Here is a 22871-nt window from a genome sequence, read left to right on the forward strand (position 1 = left end):
AAAATAAATAAATATATATATATATATATAAAAAAAAAGCAGGTCACAGAGTCAAACAGTGGCATAACTGAGGTCAGCTGATCTCACACAAGCCCTCGTCAGCTGACAGCCAGCTGATGTGCTCTAAGCATGCTATTGGTTAATCACTGCTCAGCTCATGCTGCCATATCTATAAACTGCTCTTGCCTGGCTAAGCTCTGCAGCTCTTTCTGCAGGCTGCTCTAGTAACCCTCCTCCACCCCAGCTCCTCCTTTATTCTAAAATACAATCTGTATTGAGCAGACTGTCAACAGATTTATCAACCACAGACTGATATTGAGAAAAAAGGAAAACAAAATATAATAAAGAATCACCACAATAAAGAGACATGACTGTTCAGAAACTTCACAATTACAAAGCTTTGACATTGATCCAGTTTCACATCCATCACTGGTGAACCACGCTGATGTAAGGCTCCAGGTGCACATGAAATGTCAGGAAACTCGATCAATGGCCACATTTCAATGTTAACTGTACATTGTGTCTTTAGGAAACAGTATGGATCTCTGTTGAGTCCAAAATCCCTGATTTAAACAGATATTAATCCGTTTTCTCCCACTTTTACCTGCAGAGAGGTTTTGTCACTTGGCTCGGCTGAGCAATTGTCACATGCGTGATGAAAGTGATGCCAGTGCAAACCCTTTTATTGTGTGTGTAGCTCCAGCATTTGAATATAGACAGGTTAGCTTAGCACCCCTATGGAAGGGTGCCAAAATGATGGAATGTATGGTTCATGTATGGTGGGTGTAATAAAGGAATATCTTATCTTATCTTATCTTATCTTATCTTATCTTATCTTATCTATGATAATGGCATCACAAATAAATGTACACCATACCAAACTGAACCGCTTGGTGGAAATGACCTATAAGCATGTCGGACTTACCTGGTCCCCAGACTGACTTCTTAGGTGCCTTTGCGATGGGCTTGCACAAAACCACCAAAATGCATAAATTTTCATTGGCAGACAATTTGTTTGAAAGTTTGGAGAGTTTGGGGCAGGCTAAGACATCAAATAAGCAGTTAATTTGGTTGAAGAATGATGATAAAAACTTAGAATTCAGAGAACTGCTTCAGTTTCAAAAGGGCCCTCGCCTTGAGTTCAGTACTCAGGCTGTTATAATGCACAAAACATTATTCATTGCTTCTCTCATGCACTACCTCCATGTTTTCCATCAGAAATGTTGGTAAAATTGAGTACTTACAGACTTGTTTATCTTATGTGAATGTACAGCACCAAATCCTGACACCAGGGTTAATTCACAAATTATCAAAGGTCCCTGAGTAGCAGTACTTAATCAACTTGAACTGTGCTTAAAATGAGATTAAGTTCTATGAAATCTTCAGATCTCTCCAAAATTCAAAACTACTGTTCCATTTTTAGCACTGACCCTACACAAACTTTCATGGCAATCCATCAAAAAATATGTCAAGATATTTCACCCACCACCAACATGAGAGTCACAGGGGGCTAGATGAAAAGTCAGAATATCAGACAAATCTGCAGCATCCTCTCTAGGGGGCAATTATTACTGGTCCAAACTTGCATGGCAATCTCTCCAAAACTTGTCCGGATATTTGAGTCTTGTCCAACTGACCTGGAGTCTAACCCTGCCATCTGCAGAGGCACATTGCTAGTCTAAAGAAAAACAGCCTAAACAAGCTCAAAGATTGAATTTCCTGTGAAATTGGCTGTTTAATATTACAACCCCAGTCCTCTTACTGCTCCGCTGTGAGGTGTTATTGTTATTGTGTTGGAAGAAATGAAATTGGGAGCAGAAAATTACTCAGATAAAAGAGAAATTAGCTCGCATGTAAACGACTTTTCGTCCTCGTTTGATCCTGCTCTACCTGAATGGCTAACAAGCATGAATATTAACGTTTTTTAAGGAGGAGAAATTAAAGACTGGAATTTGTCTCTCATTTATTCACCGTGGCTATAAAAAGAGATTTTTAAATAAGGCTTTTCAAGGATAATGAAGGTAATCTGGACCCCTACTAAAATACATTCCTCTTCCCACCTATGCATATTTGCAAAGATGATTTAAGCTAATTCCCCATGGAGCAGATTGCAAATATTAGAAAAGGAATTAGGTTAAAGCAGGATTTAAAACAGGGGGCTCTGCCTTCCTTAAAGAGTCTGCTTTGAAAGTATCATCAAGCGAACCCTTTTTTTGTCAAATAAGGAAAGAAATTGAAGAGGAAGTCTTTGTGCGTCACTTGTTCTTTGAGTTTCACAGGATATGAAGTGATAAAAGTCCATATTTCATCTCCTCAGAACATCCGCACACACAAGTCACTTTCACACGTTTTCTCCCCTGGCTTGCACTAATTAGGTTATTATCATCTTGTAGAGGAGCGGTTTCCTGTTGTTTCACACGTTCTTCCTGTGAAACAACAGGAGTCGCTCACAACACTCCCACTGAAAGAAAGACAGTGATGTCAACTCTCCTACTGAGGTCAGAGACAAAACAAGGAATCACTACTGAGAGACAAAGTTACACTCAGGGAGAAACTTTTACAACTTCTACAGAAAGAGGAATATTCTAAAATAAGCTTATACTTGATGATGCAGCTCCAGGGGATTTAATTCACATTTTTTATTTGCTGGCTTTTAATAATGGAAACCTAGAGTTTGTGTAACAATGTTAAGGATTCCACCTGCTGTTAGGGATGTACGGTAACAGTTCAGAGAGGTTGTGGTTTGTTTCATACTTCAGGGTGGATGGAATGTGGATGGATGGATGGATGGATGGATGGATGGATGGATGCTTGCATGGATGGATGGATGGATGGATGGATGGATCTGTGATTCAGTATGTGCATAAAGTAAAGCAAGATATAAGCGAATGGTGTGAAAAGTTACATAACCTTTATTAAATAAATAAATATACAAAAACAGTATTAATAGAAAATTGAAATGAATTATGTGCAGTGTAAGGTAAAGAGAACTGTTAGGAGTACCATCTGAGAAGTTATGACAAACTGAGAACAACACAGACTATATAAATTAGGACTCAAAATAAATACACAGAATACTACCTGTAAATGAATATTTGACAAAAAATACAGGGCAGATGAAAAAGACACTTTTGCAAAGTGGGTCCCCTTAAAGGTGCATGGTGTAATTACCAAGGTATTGCCATGGGATCATTTCAAAGTATTAAAAGTGTCCTAAGTAGAGCCTGCTCTGTCCTCTCCTGTACAGGTTATTGGTATTGACTGATCAGTCCAGTTTGTTGTCCAGCTGCAGGCCAAGGTACTGAAATAAGCTGACTACCTCCATCTCCTCTATGGAAATGGGCTGGGGAAGGGGGACGGGTCCTGCGATAGTCAAGTATCATCTCCTTGGTTTTGGCTGTTTATCTGCAGTTGGTTCCACTGGCACCACCCCACAAAGTCCTCCACATGGTCTCTGTACTGCATCTCACTGCCTCCTCCAATAAAACCCACAATGGCCATGTCGTCTGAGAACTTCTGCATGTGGCAGAAGTCTGAGCTGTACTGAAAGTCGGCAGTGTCCAAGGTGAAGAGGAGGGGGGGGCGGCACAATTCCCCGTGGTTCTCCTGTGCTGCTGGTCACAGTGTCCGATTTACAGTCCTGCAGTCTGACATACTGTGGCCTGCCAGTGAGGTAGTCTGTGATCCAGAAGACAAGGAAGTGCTCAACCTGAGACCTGGTCAGTTTTTCTCGCTGGAGGCGGGGCTTGATGGTATCAACGGTGCTGGAGAAGTCAGAGAAAAGAATTCTCACAACGCCGTCCTTGTTGAGAGAGGAGAGAACAGTAGAGGAGAAACAGGACAGCATCCTCGACCCACACCTTCTCCTGGTAGGAGATCTGTAGGGGGTCCTGAGCATGTTGCACCTGGGACCGGATAAGGTGGAGGATGAGCCGCTCAAAGTTTTTCATCAGGACCAGTGCCACTGGTCTGAAGTCACAGACGTCGTTGGGGTGCTTATTCTTGGGTATTGGGATGATGCATGAGGTTTTTCACAGGGTGGGCACCCTCTCCACTCAGGTTGAAGATGTGCTGTCGAGGCTCCCCCAGCTCAGCAGTGCAGGCCATCAGCATACGTGGACACACCTTGTCCGGGCCAGCTGCTCGGGGGCAAAGTCTCCTCAGTTCACCACTCACCTGTGCTCCAGTGATGGCGAGGGGAGTTGGGGGAGGTGTGATGGGCTAGGTTCAGGAGGCAGGGAGGGGGGGAGTGTAGGGTGGGTGGGTGTTGGGAAGGCCATGGGGGAGGAGGTTGAGGGGATGAGGGGGATGCAGTGGGGGAAGGGGGCTGGCAGGGTGTGTGGGGGCTGAGGGGGAAGAAGGGGAGGGGGTGCAGGTGTTTAGTTGAAGCGGCTGAAGAAGGCATTGAACTAGTCGGTCTGGTCCTTGTTTCCTTCTGCTGCTTCGCTGTTGGTCTGTTTTCAGCTGGCGATGGTCTTCATGCTGCTCCAGACCTCCCTCATGTTGGTTTCCTGCAGTTTTCTCTCCAGCTTGCCATCAATGTCCTCCTCACCATGAGCATCCTGCAGTACAGTCAAGGCAGTGGTTACAAAACAGTCTCTGAGAGCCTCTTCTGCTGCAAGAGATCACCTCCTGAAGGACCTGGTTGTTGTGGGCTGCCTCTGCACTAGAGGTGTGTACTTGGGCTGTAGATAAATGAGGTTGTGATCAGACCTATCCAGTGGGGAGAGGGTTGTTGCTGTGTATGCCTCCTTGGTGTTACCATACAGTAGATCAATTGTCCTGGGTTTTTTTTTGTTTGTTTGTTTTTGTTTTTTGAGGCAGTCCACATATTGGTAAGAAGCAGTGAGTGTGAAGTGCAGGGTTATGTGGTTGAAGTCTCCAGAGACAAGAATAAAGGCCTCTGGGTGCTGAGCCTGTAGCCTGGCTGTGGTGGAGTGAATTACCTTACATGCAGTCTCTAAATCTGCTCTGGGAAGGATGTAAACACGTATAGCTATCACATGTGTAAACTCCCTTGGCAGGCAGTGAGGCCTGAGGCCAATTGCTAACAGCTCAATGTCCCGCTTGCAGATTGTCTCTTTCACGGTAACATGGCCTGGGTTACAACATCTGTTATTCACATACAGAATCAGTCCCCCACCTTTCCTGAATGCTGAATCCTGGTAGACCCGGTGTGAAGCTATTTAGCCATGTCCCTGTGAGCATTTAAAACCTTCTCTCCCGGTACATCCGCTGGGTCCTGATCAGCGCTGTTAGCTCTTCCATCTTGCTGGGGAATGAGTTCACATTTCCTATGAGAACTGAAGGGATACATGGCTGCTGCTAAACCGCCGCTATTTGCTGTTTATTAGCCCGGTTTTTACATAAGCTCCGGCTCTGCACCCACAGTACTCCCGCCTCAACATATCCAGCTGGTTCAGCATCTAAAATCCAAGACCAGACAAGAATGGGACAACACTGCTCTCGAAAAGCTTCGGGAACTGACCTCCTCACTTACCAGACCCTTACAGACTGTTGTTAAAAGAATAGGGGATATGACACAATGGTATGCCATGTCCCTACTTTTCTGAAGTGTGTTGCTGCCATCAAATTTAAAATGAGGTAATATTTTATTTTTCATGAAATGGTAAAATGACTCTGTTTCAACATCTGATATACTGTTTATGTTCTTTTACGAATGAAATATGTGTTTATGAGATTTGACTATCATTGCATTCTGTTTTTTTTTTTGTTTTTTTTTCACATTTTTACACAGCAACCCAATTTTTTGGAATTGGGGTTGCACTAAGTCTTTAGTCTAAATATTTTATCAAGTTTAAAGCTGATTTAACCGAGGAAAGAAACCAGTCGAACAAAGTTTGTCATAAGAAAAATGTCCAGACTTAATCAATATTCATTATTCTGTTTTCATGAGATAAAGAAAACCTTGACCCATCATTTTCACAAATGCATGACTCAATTAAAAATAATCACCAGTAAGGAAACTACTAATTCAGGCAGATATGTTGCAGCATCATGGAAAACACCTCATACTTTACCCAACTGTCATTAAAAACATCAGACTAATCAGTATTTGCCAGTTCCATACCATTTGCTCCTAAACACTGCATCGTCTCAGAAAACCCAAAAGGATGGAGGATTTTCAGCCAACTTTTTTATGAAGATGATTTTGTTCCGTGGAGCTAATTTGGCCCGGCCTTAGCTCAGAGTGACTGAGTGCTAGCAGTCGAACCAGCAGCTGCTGCTCTCTCATTAGTCCCCCTCAGTTCGGTTTCTGGCAGCGAGCCGTTACCTTTGAGCTTCACTTGTTAAAATGCCAGACGGATGTGAGTTAGTAGCAGCAAGGTCTCGGTGAAAGCTTTAGCCTGCTGGCTTGGGTGAGAGTTTCATTAGGGGATTGCAGACTAATTGGCTGCCATTTATTCTGCTCGCTCTTTAAATCCATGTTCACATTAACATGAAGAGGAGCTGGGAGGCTTGGGATTTAAATTGCCTGTGTGAGAGTGATTTATACACATTAGGAAATACAGTATACAGACCAGTTCCATATGGTTGTAATATTTGGCATGCTTGATATATTCTGTTTTTACTGTTCTGATATGGAAAGTGAAACTGTCGGGGTCTGTAAATGGGATATTTTCAGGGGTCTGCTCTGTTTAAATCCTGTGCTAAAGATAATAGAAAAACACCCAATGAAAAAAAATATATAACTACAGTGAAATAAAACAGTCTTCCTAAAAATATGATTAAAATGCAAGTCATGCAACCCAGGCCAAATTATTTCAATAGGTGACTTTCAAACAAACTAAATGCATATAAAAATAGATATAAAAGCAGCCACAATTTAATATTTATTACATAAAACACAGTTTTAAAATGATTATTTAATTTCTGAAGGGGAAAAAACTTAGCTGGCCCTGAAGAAGTAATTTCCCTCTAAACCTTATAACTGGTTGTTCCTGCCTTGGCAGCAACAACAGCTCGCAAGCAAGCATTTGCGATAACTGGCAATGAGTGTTTTTCATCACTGTGGAGGGATTTTTGTCCACTCTTTTTTGCAGAACTGTTCTAATTCAGCAAGTTGGAGGGTTTTCCAGCATGAACGGCCTGTTTAAGGTCATGCAACAGCACCTTAATCAGATCTAAGTCCAGACTTTAACTTGGCCACTCCAAAACCTTCATATTGTTTCTCTAATGCCATTCAGTTGTGGGCTTGCTGGTGTGTTTCAGATCATTGACCTGCTGCATAAACCAAGTGTGCTTGAGCTTGACGTGGAACTAATGGCCAGACATTCTCCTTGAGAATTGTATTGTACAGATTTCATAAATAACAGCAAGTGGCAAAACAGCCCCAGACCACCACACTACCACCATGTTTGACTGTTGGTACGATGTTCTTTTTACAAAATGTGGTGTTAGTTTTACTCCAAATGAAATGGGATGCACACCTTCCAAGACTTTTATCTGGTCAGTACACAAAATATTTTCCCAAAAGTCTTGGGGATCATTTAGATGTTTTCTTTTTTTTTTTTTTTGTCAAATGTGAGATGAGCATTTGTGTTCTTTTTTGTCAGCAGTGGTTTTGGCCTTGGAACTCTCCTATCGATGCCATTTTTGCCCAGTCTCTTTCTTATTGTTGAATCATGAATACTGACCTTAACTGAGTCAAGTGAAGCCTGCAGGTCTTTAGATGATGTTCTTGGTTGTACTTCACTTTGTCAGACAGGTTTCATTTAAAGGACTTTTTGATTCAACAGGTCTGTCAGCAATCAGGTCTGGGTGAAATTGAGGTCAGCTTTCCAAAAAAAACGTGGGGGTCAATTACTTTTCACATAGGGCCAGGTAGGTCTGGATTATTTCAAAATTGTAATTTGTATTAACTCAGGTTATCTTTGTCTAAATATAAAAAAAAAAAAATGTTTGATGACCTGAAACATTTAAGTGTGACACATATGCAAAAAGTAAGAAATCAGGATGGGGGCAACTACAGTTTCACAGCACTGCATGTCTCCCCTTAACAACCACAGCTTAGTTTGAAAAATGTAATAACAAAACACCAGTGAACACAAATCACAGGGCTTGCATTTATGTGACAGAACATATTTGTTCTATCAAAGTTTTTTAATGGCTGTCACTTCATTGAAGTAGGTCACAGCAGTGCTACTCCCAGCCTGTAACCATCCTTTCTGTTTGTTAGTTTTAATGTGATTTTGTAGGTCAGCATTTCTGACATACAAAACTAAAAACAACACACTTGCAGTGTGTGCAAAAGCAGCATATTCAAGTATTTCCCACAGTATGACACTGTACCTGGGTGGTGGAAATGTCAGGGGAATCCACTTCATTTTAAGTCATGTTAGTGTTAAGTTTGCGTATGCTAATTTGACTTTTTCCCCTTCCATTCTCTTATCAACAAACTCACATTTACCTGCATCTATCCTCTTTAATATACACAGGCTGTAGCTAAAGCACATAGCAGAAAAACACCTTACTTTCAGCCAGAAAACACAATGCAGCTCACCTTATAGCCCTCTGCTGATACTCCTCCTCATCAGGCTCATTATCCTCCTCAACTATCATCACAGTGTCCTTCAAGACATTACCAATTATCACCATTGCTGGAATTAATGATCTGTGAATAATTATCCCTTTTCCCAACAAAAAAAATCTTTCACAGTCACCTACTGAGCTTTAACACATTACAGATGCAGAAGAACCAACCAACCAAATCACATGGCATACAGGAAAGGTTGAAAGTCATCAGCATACAGGTAAGCAAATGTTAGTATGGGCATTAAAGAAAAAAACGTTCCATGCAAGCTGTAGCTAACATAAGCTAGATGCTAATTTAAAATATAGCTCAGTTGTCCTCATTAGCCTTATTATCCTCCATGGTCAGGTCAGGTATGGAAGCATATGCTATAAACCTTGGCCCTGCACTCCCTGCACCCATCTCTCTAGGTATCTTTCGGTTCATGCCGCCCCCAAGGCCTGGTCCAACCAAATGGCTCCAGGGCACCCAATATGTGGTGAACTGCACCGGTCAAAACACCTTTCCTGTCATGAAAAGCTTTCAGTGCTGTTCTTTGCTCTTTATTTCATAAAAACTTTTCCAGATCGAATAAAATTGTTGCTACATCCCAGCTAATCGCAACACCAATAGGAGCCATTATTAACGGCTTCCAGTACAACATTACCCCCCTGTAGCAACTACCTTATTTCCCTCAAACGATGCTGATTGGTCAGACCCATTTTCAGGTCTGGCGCAACGCTGCAGACTGGAGTTTTGCAAGATGGATTTGCCTGATGACAGACATAGATTTTGGGGAATCTATCTTAGATGAGAAGTGGGTCAGATTTCTTTTTCAAAAGAAGAGCACAGAATCACACGGATAGCTTTACATGGCAGAAAAAATGTTTTTCACTCCACTCCCCACTTTCCTTGGGATGAGTTTGAGCTAGTAAAGGGCATGGTTTATTGCACTATAAGCTGATATACAATTGGCCCGGATGTAGCTTTAGGTAGATTTTTGTAGATTTTTTGTTGATGTAGATTTTTGAGAGATCTGGACAGCATTTTTTCATTCAAACAGGAGCAAAGAACCACAAGAACTGTACAGAAAGCTTTCCCAACTGGCCTAGACATGAGATTTATCCAACAACAATCTCCATCATTTGAAATCTACAAACACCTGCCAGCACATGCCTGCTGAGCTCACGTTACTGAGGGGAGCTGTGAATGCTTACAACCTCATGCTGTCTTGTCACTGTGACGGACAAAATGTTTGTCCAATTACCTTCTGGGTATTTTTTGAAAAGTCCTGCCCATCTCAAACATATTGTATCAGAGCTTTCCCAGATGGGTGTGAAATGTATCCATTCATATACGTATGAAACCGTTTACCTTGAGTCATAATTTCCATAATAGCTTTAACTCAAAGAACAAAATAATTGCATTTAACAGCATCTGTGGCTAACGTAGCCACTGCTAATTAAGAAAGATGAACATACTGTATTTTGCACCAGACTGATTTGAAACAATCAAGTTGCACATGTTCATAAAATGTGTGAGAAACAGCAAGTTGTTTTTATTTATCTATAGTATGTAAGCTAGATAGATGTCTATGAATACCTTACATTTTCTTATTTAAATGACTTTGGGGCAGGGGCTAAAGCAGTTCACTGTTTTCAGGGAGAGCTGACTTATAGTGTTTTTAGATTTTAATATTTTATAAAAGCACAGCACGATGTTCTTTCCCTCATAAGTCACTGAGAAAGGGTATTTGCAGGTCATGTTGGTGATATCTATTCATAATTTCTTGTCTTCCCCACACACAACAGCTTTATTTTCCTTATCAGACACACTGATATGAGGAGTGACAGTGTGACGAAGCAGCTGTCAGCTCTTTATCATGATATTTTTACAAATAATTCTCTGGATCACACATGAGGGAAATGTGTCACTCTTAATATTCACATTATTTCTGCAGACCTTGGGGTATGCTTTTATTTATTTTGGGCTCGGATCAAATTATGCTACTTTGTTCTTGTTTACATAAAAACAACTTCTGGTTTAATGTCTGAAACCGTAAAAAAAAAAATATGCAACAGTTCTGCCAGATGGTTCATGCAATCTTAAACATTCACTATCTGGACTGAGGCATCATCAGACTGAGCGGCTGGTTTACACATCAGGGGCTCCCAGGATGAGCATCCTGTACACATGAAAAGATCTCCACACAGCCTGAAAGACTGTTTGTTTTTGCATTTCAACCCTCCAAAATAAAGAAAAAAAATGCTCACTGAAATTTGTTTGTTTAAACATTTCTTTTGGAGGTGATTTTTACCCCTTAGTGCAGGAACATCCATAGTCATGGTCTTCAGTTTCATGGCATGAAAGAAACAGGAAAGGTAGTTTTTATTCATGTACAGTAATGTCAATCATACCTTTCTATGACAGCATTTCAAGCCTTGGATTAATTTAGTCCATAGCTTTAGCAGCCTGATCTCACTACCCACTCATCAAATACGGCAGTTTGGACAGTGGCCCACCACCTCCAAATACAACGCTTGAAGGGTTTCTGGACGCTGTCATCCTGCCTTTAAACATGATGGTTTTAAAGTGATGTCATCATTTTGATTTTAGCTTCAATGTGACAGATGGAGAAACAAAAGTGAGTGTTAGGAGTGGATTGGAAAGACAGCAGTATTCACAAGGCAAGAAGAGCTGTTTCTCAGACTACAGTTGTCACAATAACAGAAATTCAAAATCGAATGCACTACCAAGAAAATTCAATTGCTATTGATACTGTATGTATTTCAATAGTGACAAAAAAGAGGCCCTACACAATAAATAAGGGAAAATTCTAAGACACATGCACACTTCCAACTAGTCTCCAACCACTTCCAATGGTACCAACATTTGAAATTCAGACGGACTAACACCCTCTTTTACCTGACTTGTTATTTAAGATATAACTAATGACAAACTAAAAGGAATATCAGTATTTGAGGAATTGCATAGCTTAAATTAGATGGGCCACCACTCCTCTCTATCTCACTGCAACTTTGGGTTAGAAGAACACATGGACAAAGTCTTTGGACACCTGGCCATCACACCAACAGGGACTGTAATGACTTTGTCTTCAAATACATGTACTTTAATATGGAGTTGGCCCCCATTTGGCAGCTATAACAGCCTCCACTCTACTTGGAAAGCTTTCCACACAAGTTTGGAGTGTTTCTGTGGGAATTTGTGCCCATTCATTCTGTAGAGCATCTATGAGGTCAGGCACTGGCGTTGTAACAGAAGGCCCGGTTCGCAATCTGTGTTCCAGTTCATTCCAAAGATGCTCTATGGGGTTGAGGTCAGGGCTCTCAAGTTCTTTCACACTGAACTGCTCAGATCATGTCTTTAGAGTCCATGCTTTGTGCACTGGGTACAGTCATGTTGGAATAGAAAAGGGCCTTCCCCAAACTGCCACAAAGTTAGAAGCATAACATTGTCAAGAACGTCTTAGTATGCTGAAGCATTAAGATTGGTCTTCACTGGAGATAAAGAGTCTAGCCCAAACCCTGAAAACAGCCCCATACCATTATCTCTACTTAACCAAACTTCACAGTTGGCACAAAGCAGTCAGGCAGGTAACTTTTGGCCAATAAAAACTGAATCTACTATTTCACACGGAAATCGCAGAAATTGAATGAATTTGACTGAAATGCTGTGTTTTTTATAGAAAGAGGAAGTTATATCTGGGGAATATGTTCCTAAAGCATGGCACAACGTGTGCCTCACTTCACAAACACCCACCCCGCCCCCTCCTAAACAACACAAAGCATGTCAAAACAGCTGCTTGAAACACTGGCAAACAACATGTTGCTCAACACGGTGCAGTACAGGGTGACATAATGTAGAACCTTCAATAAAACTCATCCATGCTTCAAGTTTTTTTACCTCACCACACCAGAGAGTCAGAGAGAGAGAGAGGTGTGTCTGTGACACATATGAAGTCACAACTTGAGGACCTGCTCACTTCTCGGAGGCTTCAAACTCGAGTTGATGGACGGACAGATTAAAGATTTTACGAAGTCCTGCAGTCCAAATGATGGTAAATTTGAGTATCAATTAGCTTAATAATTCCTCCTGTAGATACTGTCGTTCTCTTTGGTTGCTTAACGAGCCAACACGTGTCTGCATTAACGTAGCAGTCTGATATGAGGCAGATGAACTGACAGCAGAATGGAGAGAGACGAGAAGAGAACTGTTACAGTCAGGAGTAGAACACAATGCAGCATCAAACAGCATGGACTGTCACAGACTGTGAGAGTAAATAAAACTTAGGTAACAGGTTTACTTTTAACCATTTAACTTTAATGTTACTTTCTTATTGTTACTATAACTCTGTGTTTGAAAGAAGAGAAGGATTTCTTTATTTACATTATAAACATCAGTTAGGATGTGATTATACATTGGAAATATCTGACTGTTACACTGGTTATAATTATATCAGGGTCATCCTAACTACGGCTCCTATGCCAACTTTGGCCCTTTTTCAATAAATCTAAGGTTACATCTATTTAATAAGTGAACATTTTATCCATTTACCTAAACAAGACAATCTTTTTATGGTAAAATTAGTGGGAAGGTTAAAAAAACGGAATTCCCAAAAAATTAAACGGAAAAAAAATGAGTTTTGCAAAAACTAAAATGCATTTCATAGGGCCCTAAAAGAGTAATGGTTAAAGTATATTCATATGTCCAGCTGCTGAAGTTTCATTATCAGTGTTATGTTATTTGCTTTGGATGAAAATATGAACTGTTAACATGGTTCAGACAGAGAGTTTTAAAAATAAAGGCCTGGCTCTAAATAAAAAGCCTTCTAATAAAGGCCTGGTGCCCCCATTAATTTTGTAAATAAAGGCCCCGATCTTTATTTGAGAAATTACGGTACTTATCTTGTAGTAAGGTAACATGTTTGTAGAGTCAAAAGGCCCAGTCATGTTTGAAGTGTGCAAGATTAGGGCTATATTGAATCAGATGGACTTTGGCTTGTAAAGTGATTTTCCACAGCAGGTATCACTTACCCATTCCTCCCACTCACACAACATGCTTACTATGTAGAATGGACATCGGTATTAACTAGGGCTGTCAGAAGATTAAATATTCTAATTGTGATTATTGTCAGGATTTCTGTAGTTAATCATGATTAACCACCAATTAACCAATTCATCACATTCAAAAATTCCCTTATTTTGCATTTAAAATTGTTAATGTGCCATATTGTTAGCCTCATAGCATAACTGCCTAAATCATTTTTGGCCAAATTGTGATATCTGCTTAATTCAACTCTCCTCATGCTACTGATTCATTTTACCTTAGGGTCTATTTTGTTGACACATCTTGGAGAACTTACTGTCATAGTATAAATGTAAAAAATCCTATGTTGTTTGCCAAAATATGCAAACATATTTCTTTTTTTCTGAAAACCTGAAATATAACTTGTGCAATTATGCTGTATGGCTTACAATTATGGATTTTTCTACCGTCTTGCAAAAAGTAGAAAATAAGGAGACAGTAAAACAGTAACAAATTGATATAATTAGGTGCAGATGAGTTTTGAGGTGTCCACTGAGCTCTCTGTGAGTTTTTAAGTGAAATGAAACATTAAGAAGAAGTAGTGGACTTATTTTACATCATTATGGAGGTAAGGAGAGGCTGCAATGGCTTAACTAAAGAGTACTGAAAGAGACAATTAATCATGTGATTAACTGCAATTTAAAAAGGAGTGCACTAATTGTGAATTTTCATTAATTGCAATTATCTGGGTCAGAGCTGGGGATTAAACCCTTAATGTTCCAGTTGAGAGACGACCAACAAGGCATACTGCACAGTCTGCTTCAATATGTCAAATAAGGGGAAATAGTGCCTATCAAAACAAACTTATGTACCACTAGAAGATGCTTCTGCATCTAAAATCAAGTAATTTTGACCCCCCCCCCAAAAAAAAAACAACCAAACAAACAAGCAAATAAACAAAAAAAAAAAAAAAAAAAAAACAACGCAAAGCTGTGATGGTAAGCAACATCATGCATACTATGATGGGCGTTGCTTGTCCAAGGATGAAAAAAAAGGTGAAATAGTTCTGACCAGGCTGATCATTATTTCATATTTATTACAAACTTAACAGCTTATTTTTAAGTTTAACCACATGCTGCATATGTATTATCCTTTACATGACTGCACAGCCTTCCACATGCAAAAATTATGCCTCAGGAGTCATGATATATTAAGCACAGAGATGTTTATTGACAAGTTAGGAGTAAAAATGTTGTACTGAACACAGTTTGAGTGAAATATTTACTAGACGAGAGAGGAGGAAGAGATTGTGACTTGGCTGGAAACAGTTGGATTTGTCTCTGAGTTACACAGTTCTTATTATTCTTCATGATATTTTATTTAATCTCTTGTTCTCTCATTGAGTAGACCGTGCTTATTAACACACAAAACCACATGTGAGGCTCACCCTCACTTCCTTTCCTTTCAACACAATGAACAAAAACATGCCAGTGGGCAACTACACACTCTGCTAATTGGCCTGCCAAGTAGAAAAAGTCACAGAACAATTTAACGTGTTGTCAGCAGCCTTTGACATATCTGGGGCAAACACAATAAAGAATTAATGACATGCGTCAACAAAAGGCTATTTTCTAGACTGGCAGACTAGCATAACAAGCTGTGACACTACATGGAGGACAAAAAAGGCTCTTTAATAACTGTGTTGACACCAGACCGGCCCACACCTTGAAATGTGTCAGAAAAAGTGAGGGGAGGTGTTATGTGAACCTGACCTGCATGTCATCATTGCTCCCCCGAGACCAGAGCATGAAAGAGAGATATCTCATGTGACAAAAGGCTAAATGAAACTCTTACTGTCAATGTTTGTGGTTTCATACATGCAGGGTGTCTGCCAGGAAATATATTGGGCCTGATGGTGAGGTTATTTTAAAAGGAGGGGGTAGCACAAACAACAAAGTGTTTGTTTCCGGGCAGAAAATATTGCCTTGAAGTAGCCTACATTCAGTTTAATGGGGCAGAGCTCACTAACGGTGCCAAGAAACAAGAGGAAGTGGTTCAGTCCTGTTGAGTATGTGGGTGCTGGGTAGCTGAAAAGCTTGAAGTGGGGTTTAGGTTTCTAAGTTTTCCATCTGTGAGGAGCAAACAAGGGCATAGAATTCAGCCTGAAGAAAAAACGAACTAGGCTAACATTACTTATGGGGTTTCAGACTGGAGGCATGTTGGCTGTGTGCAGTGGAGCAGTGCAGAGTAGATGAACGTATATCTACTTGTTTTTATAAACCTCATAAAGCAGTGGTCACCAGCCTTTTCCAGCGAAAGTTAGATCTACCTGCACAAATTTATTGAGAAATAACAACAACTTAAATTTACTTTTCAATTTTTATACTTTAATTATCCCTCAGCTGGTGTAAAATAAAATGCTACATTCAGGGTGTTTGTAGCCAAAAATGGCAGCACACATAAATAACAATAAAAATATAATATACATTAATATTTTTTTTTCAACTTGTTTTGCATTAATTTTTTAATCAAGATTAAAGGTTATCATAACTATCAAATATTGATTTTCTTTTTGTTTAAGGAATTTGGGAATATAACTTTATATGACTATCTAATCTTATCTTATCCCTTTCAGTGCCAGTTAAAGTGCAAAATCCCTGATTTTTTTTGTAAAGTAAAAAACAAAAAAGGTGAAAAAAAATTCACAGACTTCATGCAAACTGAATTTCCTTACAGATAATTATCACAGCTGTGGATATGTTAATAGTAACTTTTTATGCATTATTATTTAATTCTAAGATTTTAAAAATATTTTATACTCTGAGTCTTTGTGGCCAGGTACATAGCAATGAAAACACAGACATTTTAGAAATAAATCCCACTTTTTGCTTGTATGTTCCTAAATCTAGATCAGATCTCTTCATAAATGATAAATACTGATTATTTTTAGGGAATTTAACCCATTAAATGCTACCAGGAATAAATGTGCAATTTTCACTTATACCAAATCTGGTGAAAACAGCAAATATAAAGCAATGACTCCAGAATGAAAGCCTTAAGCATAAAATTCATGTTCTTCACTACAATTTATTGTGTAATGGGTTTCAATGGGATGTTCTTTGTTGCAAACACACTGAGTTTATAGGAAAAGTGTACAGAGCTTATTACTGACCTGTTACAGGTTCTGATATTAAAAACTTCAAAACTCTATTGATAAAACGTAGTCCCAAATTTATATTGACAGGATTAACACAGTCAAAATAATAAAAAAGTAAACTTCAAGCACTGTTTTAGCTTTATTTAAAGACTTAAGCCATATTTTAATACAATACTGATACTTTAAATGTCTATTTATGAGCATGAAGCTGAGAACACAGCTGTTCAGAAGTATTTTCATTATATAATTTATAGGGGTGTCAACAATTAAGGTTTTTCATAGTCGAATCTGATTCATCAGATTTTGCCTTTAGTCGACTGATAGTCAAACCGCGTTTCTGCTAGACTGTTTTGTCCCCGGTCAAATGACCGGCAGTCCTCAAGAATTCCGGCCATTCAGAACAACTACCGGACATTCTCTTTAATATTATTTTGCTGCATTAACTGCAGCAAAACATATAAATCTCTATTTTTTTGTGTAAATGGTTTAAAGTGTCAAAATGAAAGCTACGCGCTTTTCCTTACACACGCAGTCAGTTACACAATATACGCCCACGTTAAACACATAAACAACAACAGTTAGCTTCACATCAGCACCATTAGCCTGTTAGTGCATTGGCCACTATCATAACTTTGCTGCTTACAACAGCCAAATACCATCCTCCACCGACAACAACGAGCATCTAAACACATAATAAAAGTGCTTGCTTTACTGAACACTGTGTTAGAACTCTACATTTCAAATGAAAAATGAGACTTTCCATCAGCTGCTAATGTAAGTCCTCATGATGGTATAACTGTAAGCTCTCTGAAAAGAGACAGAGCCTTCGTTATATGCTCCAAGCGGTCCATGCCATTCTGCATGATGTGATTCTGTGTTGACTAGAATCCAACTTTATCTGAGGATTGGTCATAGGTAGTTTATCGAAGTCACTACAACTCACTTACATTAAAATTCTGCTTTATGAGAAAGCTCTGGTCAAACTTTCCCACTTTCCCTGTATAGTCCCCAGCTGAGCTCATGCAGAGAGATAGATTTGCTTTGAGGTCATCGTGCATACATAATCAGCCATGTGCTTGCCGTCTGAGGAGATAAACAACCCCAGCACTGCAGGACAGTAGATGTAGTAAGATTAGGCAACTTTTAGTTTATATTAATGCATTCTCGGAATATGTCTTCTTGGTTACACAAAATATAATATGGAAGTATTCAGCATTTACTTATCTGGTCATTTGCATGTTTTCTGCCAGAAATTTTGACCTGTTATATTTTTCATCACTGGACTTCCATCCTTTTTACTGGCTAATGACTGGCAAATGCCACTGAATGGACAGTTAGACTTAGCAGCCCCCTGTAGTCAGAACGGTACGATCTTGGTTACAAAACAACATTTGACTATGAGGTTCACAGTCGAATCAGACTCCTCCGAATCGAATTGTCGAATCGCCAACTATTCCAGGTCAGCCCTAATAATTTACTTGCTAAACACTTTTGTGTACAGCTCTTTTTTTGCTGTTCTTGCTGTAGAAACTGACCTGTCTCACTCGTTAGTTTAAAACACCTGAAGCTCGTTGTACTTGTCAGTGACCATAGCAAACACAAACGTTAGCATTGATGGTATGATTTAAAGAGCGGCTGTGCTCATTGGTGATTTTGAGCCGATTAAAAGAAATGTTGAACACATAAATTATCCTATATAAACTGCAAAATGGCTTTTAGAGTCCATGGGTAATATGTTGTAACAAATGTAAGAATTTTGCATTGAAATACTTTTGAAATCAATAAAAGCTTGTATTCAACAACATACCCAGCATAATATGTTTTTATTTATTTATTTATTTATTTATTTATTCTATCTGTTTACAAGCGGGGTCAGTGTCTACTAGAATGGTCACAAAACTTGAACCGAAGTTGCCAACTTTTTCTATTTTTTATGTTGTTGCAGTTCCTTGAAGACACAGAATAAATGCAGGGATGCTGTTGCCAAAGGTCAACAAACCTTTTCACTCTCATAGTTTCATTTCCCAGTATCATCATTTCTCTGTCACCTTGCCATTTGGTTTGTTTACACCCCTGACATTTGTGTATACAGAGTGCTCTGTGCTCTCATTGGTCAAAGTCACAGATGTGATGGAACGAATCATAGAGGATGGAGAGAAAAATCAACAAGTTAGACTTTCTGTGCAGAGACTGTTCAAGAGGATGCATTACAAAGGATCAAATGATCAATTTTGGAGGCAAAAAACTTTTGAAAAACAAAATATATCATTGGTGAGCTTTCTGGCTTTTACTTATGTTTCTTTGAAGCTATCTCATTAAAGCTAAAGTTTAGTGCTAAAGTTTAGTTTAGTGCTTTTGTCTTAATGATACTTGGTTTTGGTTATGCAAACATGTTGATTGAGATGAGAACCAAGTTGATGTTGTCCACACTGCCTGAAGTCCTTGGTAGTCTCTACTAAATATGCAAGGATTAGACATTTACATCTCTACAATTTGAAATTTCCTTTTACACAATAAAACTATAAGCCCAAGACCTCATTTTTTCAGTTCAAGCCTTTTTGGAATAAACTGAGAGAAAAAAAAATGCAAACTAGCATTGATTTTTCATGGGTTCAGCTCCAAAGTCATAAAAGCTCTGATCAAATTTAACATCCATGTGTAGACTCACCCCGACTCCGTCCTCGTGCCTGTACTGTTTCCACACTCGGCCCGTGTCACTGTAGAGCAGCTGATAACTGCTGACCCAGTCCCAGCTGTCATACCGTCCCTGTGTGGCCACCGCCGTCACCTCCATCTGCTCCCTTAGGTCCACCTGGATCCAGGGCTCCTGGTCAGTCACCATGGGAGACCAGCCTCCTGCTCCTGGAGGACGGAGGGATACAGGAATTAAACATCGATATTGTCAATGAACAGTGGATTGTTGTGGTTTATGCTTAGTCGCCACTGGGCTCAGGTTGCAAGAATTTATAAAGTCGTGGTAAACACACGGAGAGTCGATGGCCTCAAGGTGAAGTTACACTCCAGCCGCCACAGTGGACGTCCTTTTAGAAAACAGCTGATTCATTCTGAAATGAGTCCAGCAAGGCCAGAAAAGTTAAACACAGCAGAATGCTGCCCAGCCAACAATAAAGCCTCTGTTCAATGAGCCTCCCATCCATAAAGCAGTTTCAGATAGCAAGTTTTTTACTGCTTTTACCTGCTAAAAGGTACACAGATTTGAACTGTGTTCTGGTTTATGTCTTTATCAAGACATGACTCTAACATTTAATAGGAGAAACTTGGTTTTTCATGATCACTGAAATATGATGACAACATAATCTGGTCCACTTTCTAATAATTTGTCATTGCTTAGGTTCTTGCTATCTAAGTCACAATTTTCTTAACCATTGTTGAATGTTCAAGAATCAGGAGTTGACAAGAAAGGTTATCTTAGTTTCAATCCACGAAAAATTTCTTTTTTTCTTTTTTTTTTATGTGGACACAGAATTTATTAATCAAAACAAAACACACACCAGGACACCCTGGACACTGCACTCATCCCAAAGTCTAATACTAAGGTGGAGACTCACATCCTTATTGTGGAGGGATCTCTGCTTTTCATCTACGAACCTTTGATCAACGCACTTCATTCCATCCTGTACGAAGAATGCAAAAAGAGGAGGGGCTCTAAGAACTACATGGTGCCAGATCCACCAAGCCTGTTCGATGGCCATGTCTGGCCCATGTATATGAAACACAAGAACATTAAACAAATTAAACCCTTGTTGAAGCCATCAGTAGAAAAGCAAAAACATTTGTTCCATAAAAAACTTTCAGTGTGGCTCATTGCCCCTCCTTGAATAAGGAGATGTTGGCCAGTTCTGATAAAATTACTGCTATAGCTCCATCCATGCTAGTATCTTCATGGCTGCCATTGTTTACGAGCTTGCAGTCACTTCAGCTAAACCACACCTGTATCTACCACCTTATTCTCTTTTAATGATACTGGTTGGTTTAGTTGTAAAACAAGCAGAGCAGTTTAAAGCTTTGCAAGATGGATCTGCCTGGTAATAGATATGGAATCTGGTAATCCGCTTAACAAGGTTATAACTTACCCTAAATTTGGTTGGTTTTACTCATTTTAACTACGGATGCACAATGTTATTGATGTGATATCAGTATCTAGAGATCTTAGCTTAAATAGTAAATTATCAATATCGGCTGATATTTACAACTGATATTTTGGGGAAAGTACCTACATTTATTAGTTGTAAATATTGACATTTGCAAATAAGTAAGCAAGTGGAGTTTTAGGCTGGACCAACAGACCGACCTGTATGTCATTCGTCCTCATTTCTTACACTTTAAACTGTTTTTTTTTTTTTTTTTTTTTTTTTTAACGACAGAAGTTTTAGGTTTGTACTACATTTGAATTTAAGTATCAATAGCCTATCAGTACAAGCTAAAACTATTTTTTAAATAAGGCTATATTGGATATCTGCAAATATCCATTATTGTGCATCCCTAATTTTACAATCAAAGCCCTGAGCTTTTTTTTTTTTTAAACCAGTGTGTCTAGCCGGGACTTTTTGTCTTAAAAAGCTTGTGATACATCAACCCTGTGGTGCACAGTCAAGCTCTAAAAATACTGTTTTTTCAGGGTAACCTGGGCTTTAAAAATATGTGTGCTGCAGTAATGTCACCTTAACTTCTTTTAAAGTTATGGGACTATAAAGACAAAATAAATAAATAAACAGGAATTACAACTCCATACAGTGAATGATGTCCACAGGGCCCACTATGTTTCATATTGCAACTCTATTACTTGTTTTCCATTCGTCTTTCTTTGTGACTATGTGTTGTATTTGTCTCAATTATTGTTTCTATATCCTGTTTGTGCTGTAGATTATTGTGTTTGTAATTTTGAATGGCATTGCTAATGACGGAAACATCAATGTCCTTTTGGGAATCAATAAAGGTTTGACACAAAAAAATCTTCTAAATATTTGCACATTTACAAAAAAGTCCTTTTGCTTTTTTGTACTGCTGCTATTTGTGACATGTCTTAAAACAGTTCCTATCTGTAGAGATTGATAGGGCAACATCACAGGCTCTCTGTCTCTCTCTTTCTCTCCATTTCTCTCCTATTCAGGCCATCTCCATTATGATCTGAGTGCTAAAATGGACATTTTTACAGCATGACAAGAGGACTAAACAGCCTGCCATTGGTTGTTAACCCCTCACAAAGCATGCAGAGAAATAATATGGTGGTTAGCATTCAAAGCTAATGGCAGAAAAGATTGAAAAGGGATTAAAAGACATTCAATATCAGAGTTACTGGTGTGGATTTAATTTTAATAGACCCTGGAAAGTCACCCAAGTTCCAGGCTTGCTAGAAAAGCTTCTGTAAGGATTTCAAAGGCATGGAAACTGTCACTGGATTGGCACAACGGCGAGGTTCAAGAGGAAAAAAGTAAGGGGCTATGATTTATGGTTCAAAAGTTATTCCAGTTTTTATAAACTGCATCACTGCATCACATTCATTTGAGCGGCCCTTTGCAAGATAAATAGATTAAGTTCACATTGCACTTTGCAGACTTATAGTTTCATCATTTTATAATCAAAGAGGCTTTAGAGAAACTGATCAATATCTAAATGATAACATACTGCCACTTTACCAGTATTAGTCCATACATGTTTTGAATAAGGACTGTACAAATACTTTTTTTAGGAAATTGTAGCTGTTTGGATTTCCTTTCAGCTGGCCAGGCTGTTTCTGGAAGGGTCAAAGGTTACTGTTAAAGAATCACTGTTGAACCATCCATGGCCCTAGGACAAACAACCCTGCAGGTCTAGTGTTCTGCTATAATGCACGATTTTCTCTCCCAGTCCAACATTATTTCTTGCTTGGGTTATTTGAAATTCAAAATGTAGTTCCTAGCAGCTGTTGGACTCTTCCACGTCTCTCTCATCTCCTCACAATAATGAAACTCTGCCCCTGGGAAGAGCAATATGTAGTAAAAACAGCACGCACTCATATCTCAGAGACAACAAGTCCAAAACAAAAGATATGAAATTTAGAACCGGTTGATTTTTCTTACATGGACAGCCTCCACTACATATCACAGACCCTCTGCACTCCCACAACAAGGCAAG

General features: G+C 39.2%; 1 protein-coding gene across 1 annotated transcript in view; it reads right to left on the bottom strand.

The window, feature by feature from the left end:
* Positions 1 to 22871, bottom strand: part of cntnap5a (contactin associated protein family member 5a) — a 253581-nt gene that overhangs the window by 167447 nt on the left and 63263 nt on the right. Inside the window, exon 3 of the mRNA XM_041807623.1 lies at positions 19405 to 19598. Within this exon, the coding sequence (XP_041663557.1) occupies positions 19405 to 19598 (194 nt within the window). The remainder of the gene's footprint in view (positions 1 to 19404; positions 19599 to 22871) is intronic.

The sequence above is a fragment of the Cheilinus undulatus genome, linkage group 15 (genome assembly GCF_018320785.1).
Source record: "Cheilinus undulatus linkage group 15, ASM1832078v1, whole genome shotgun sequence".
NCBI classification, from domain to species: Eukaryota; Metazoa; Chordata; class Actinopteri; order Labriformes; family Labridae; genus Cheilinus; species Cheilinus undulatus.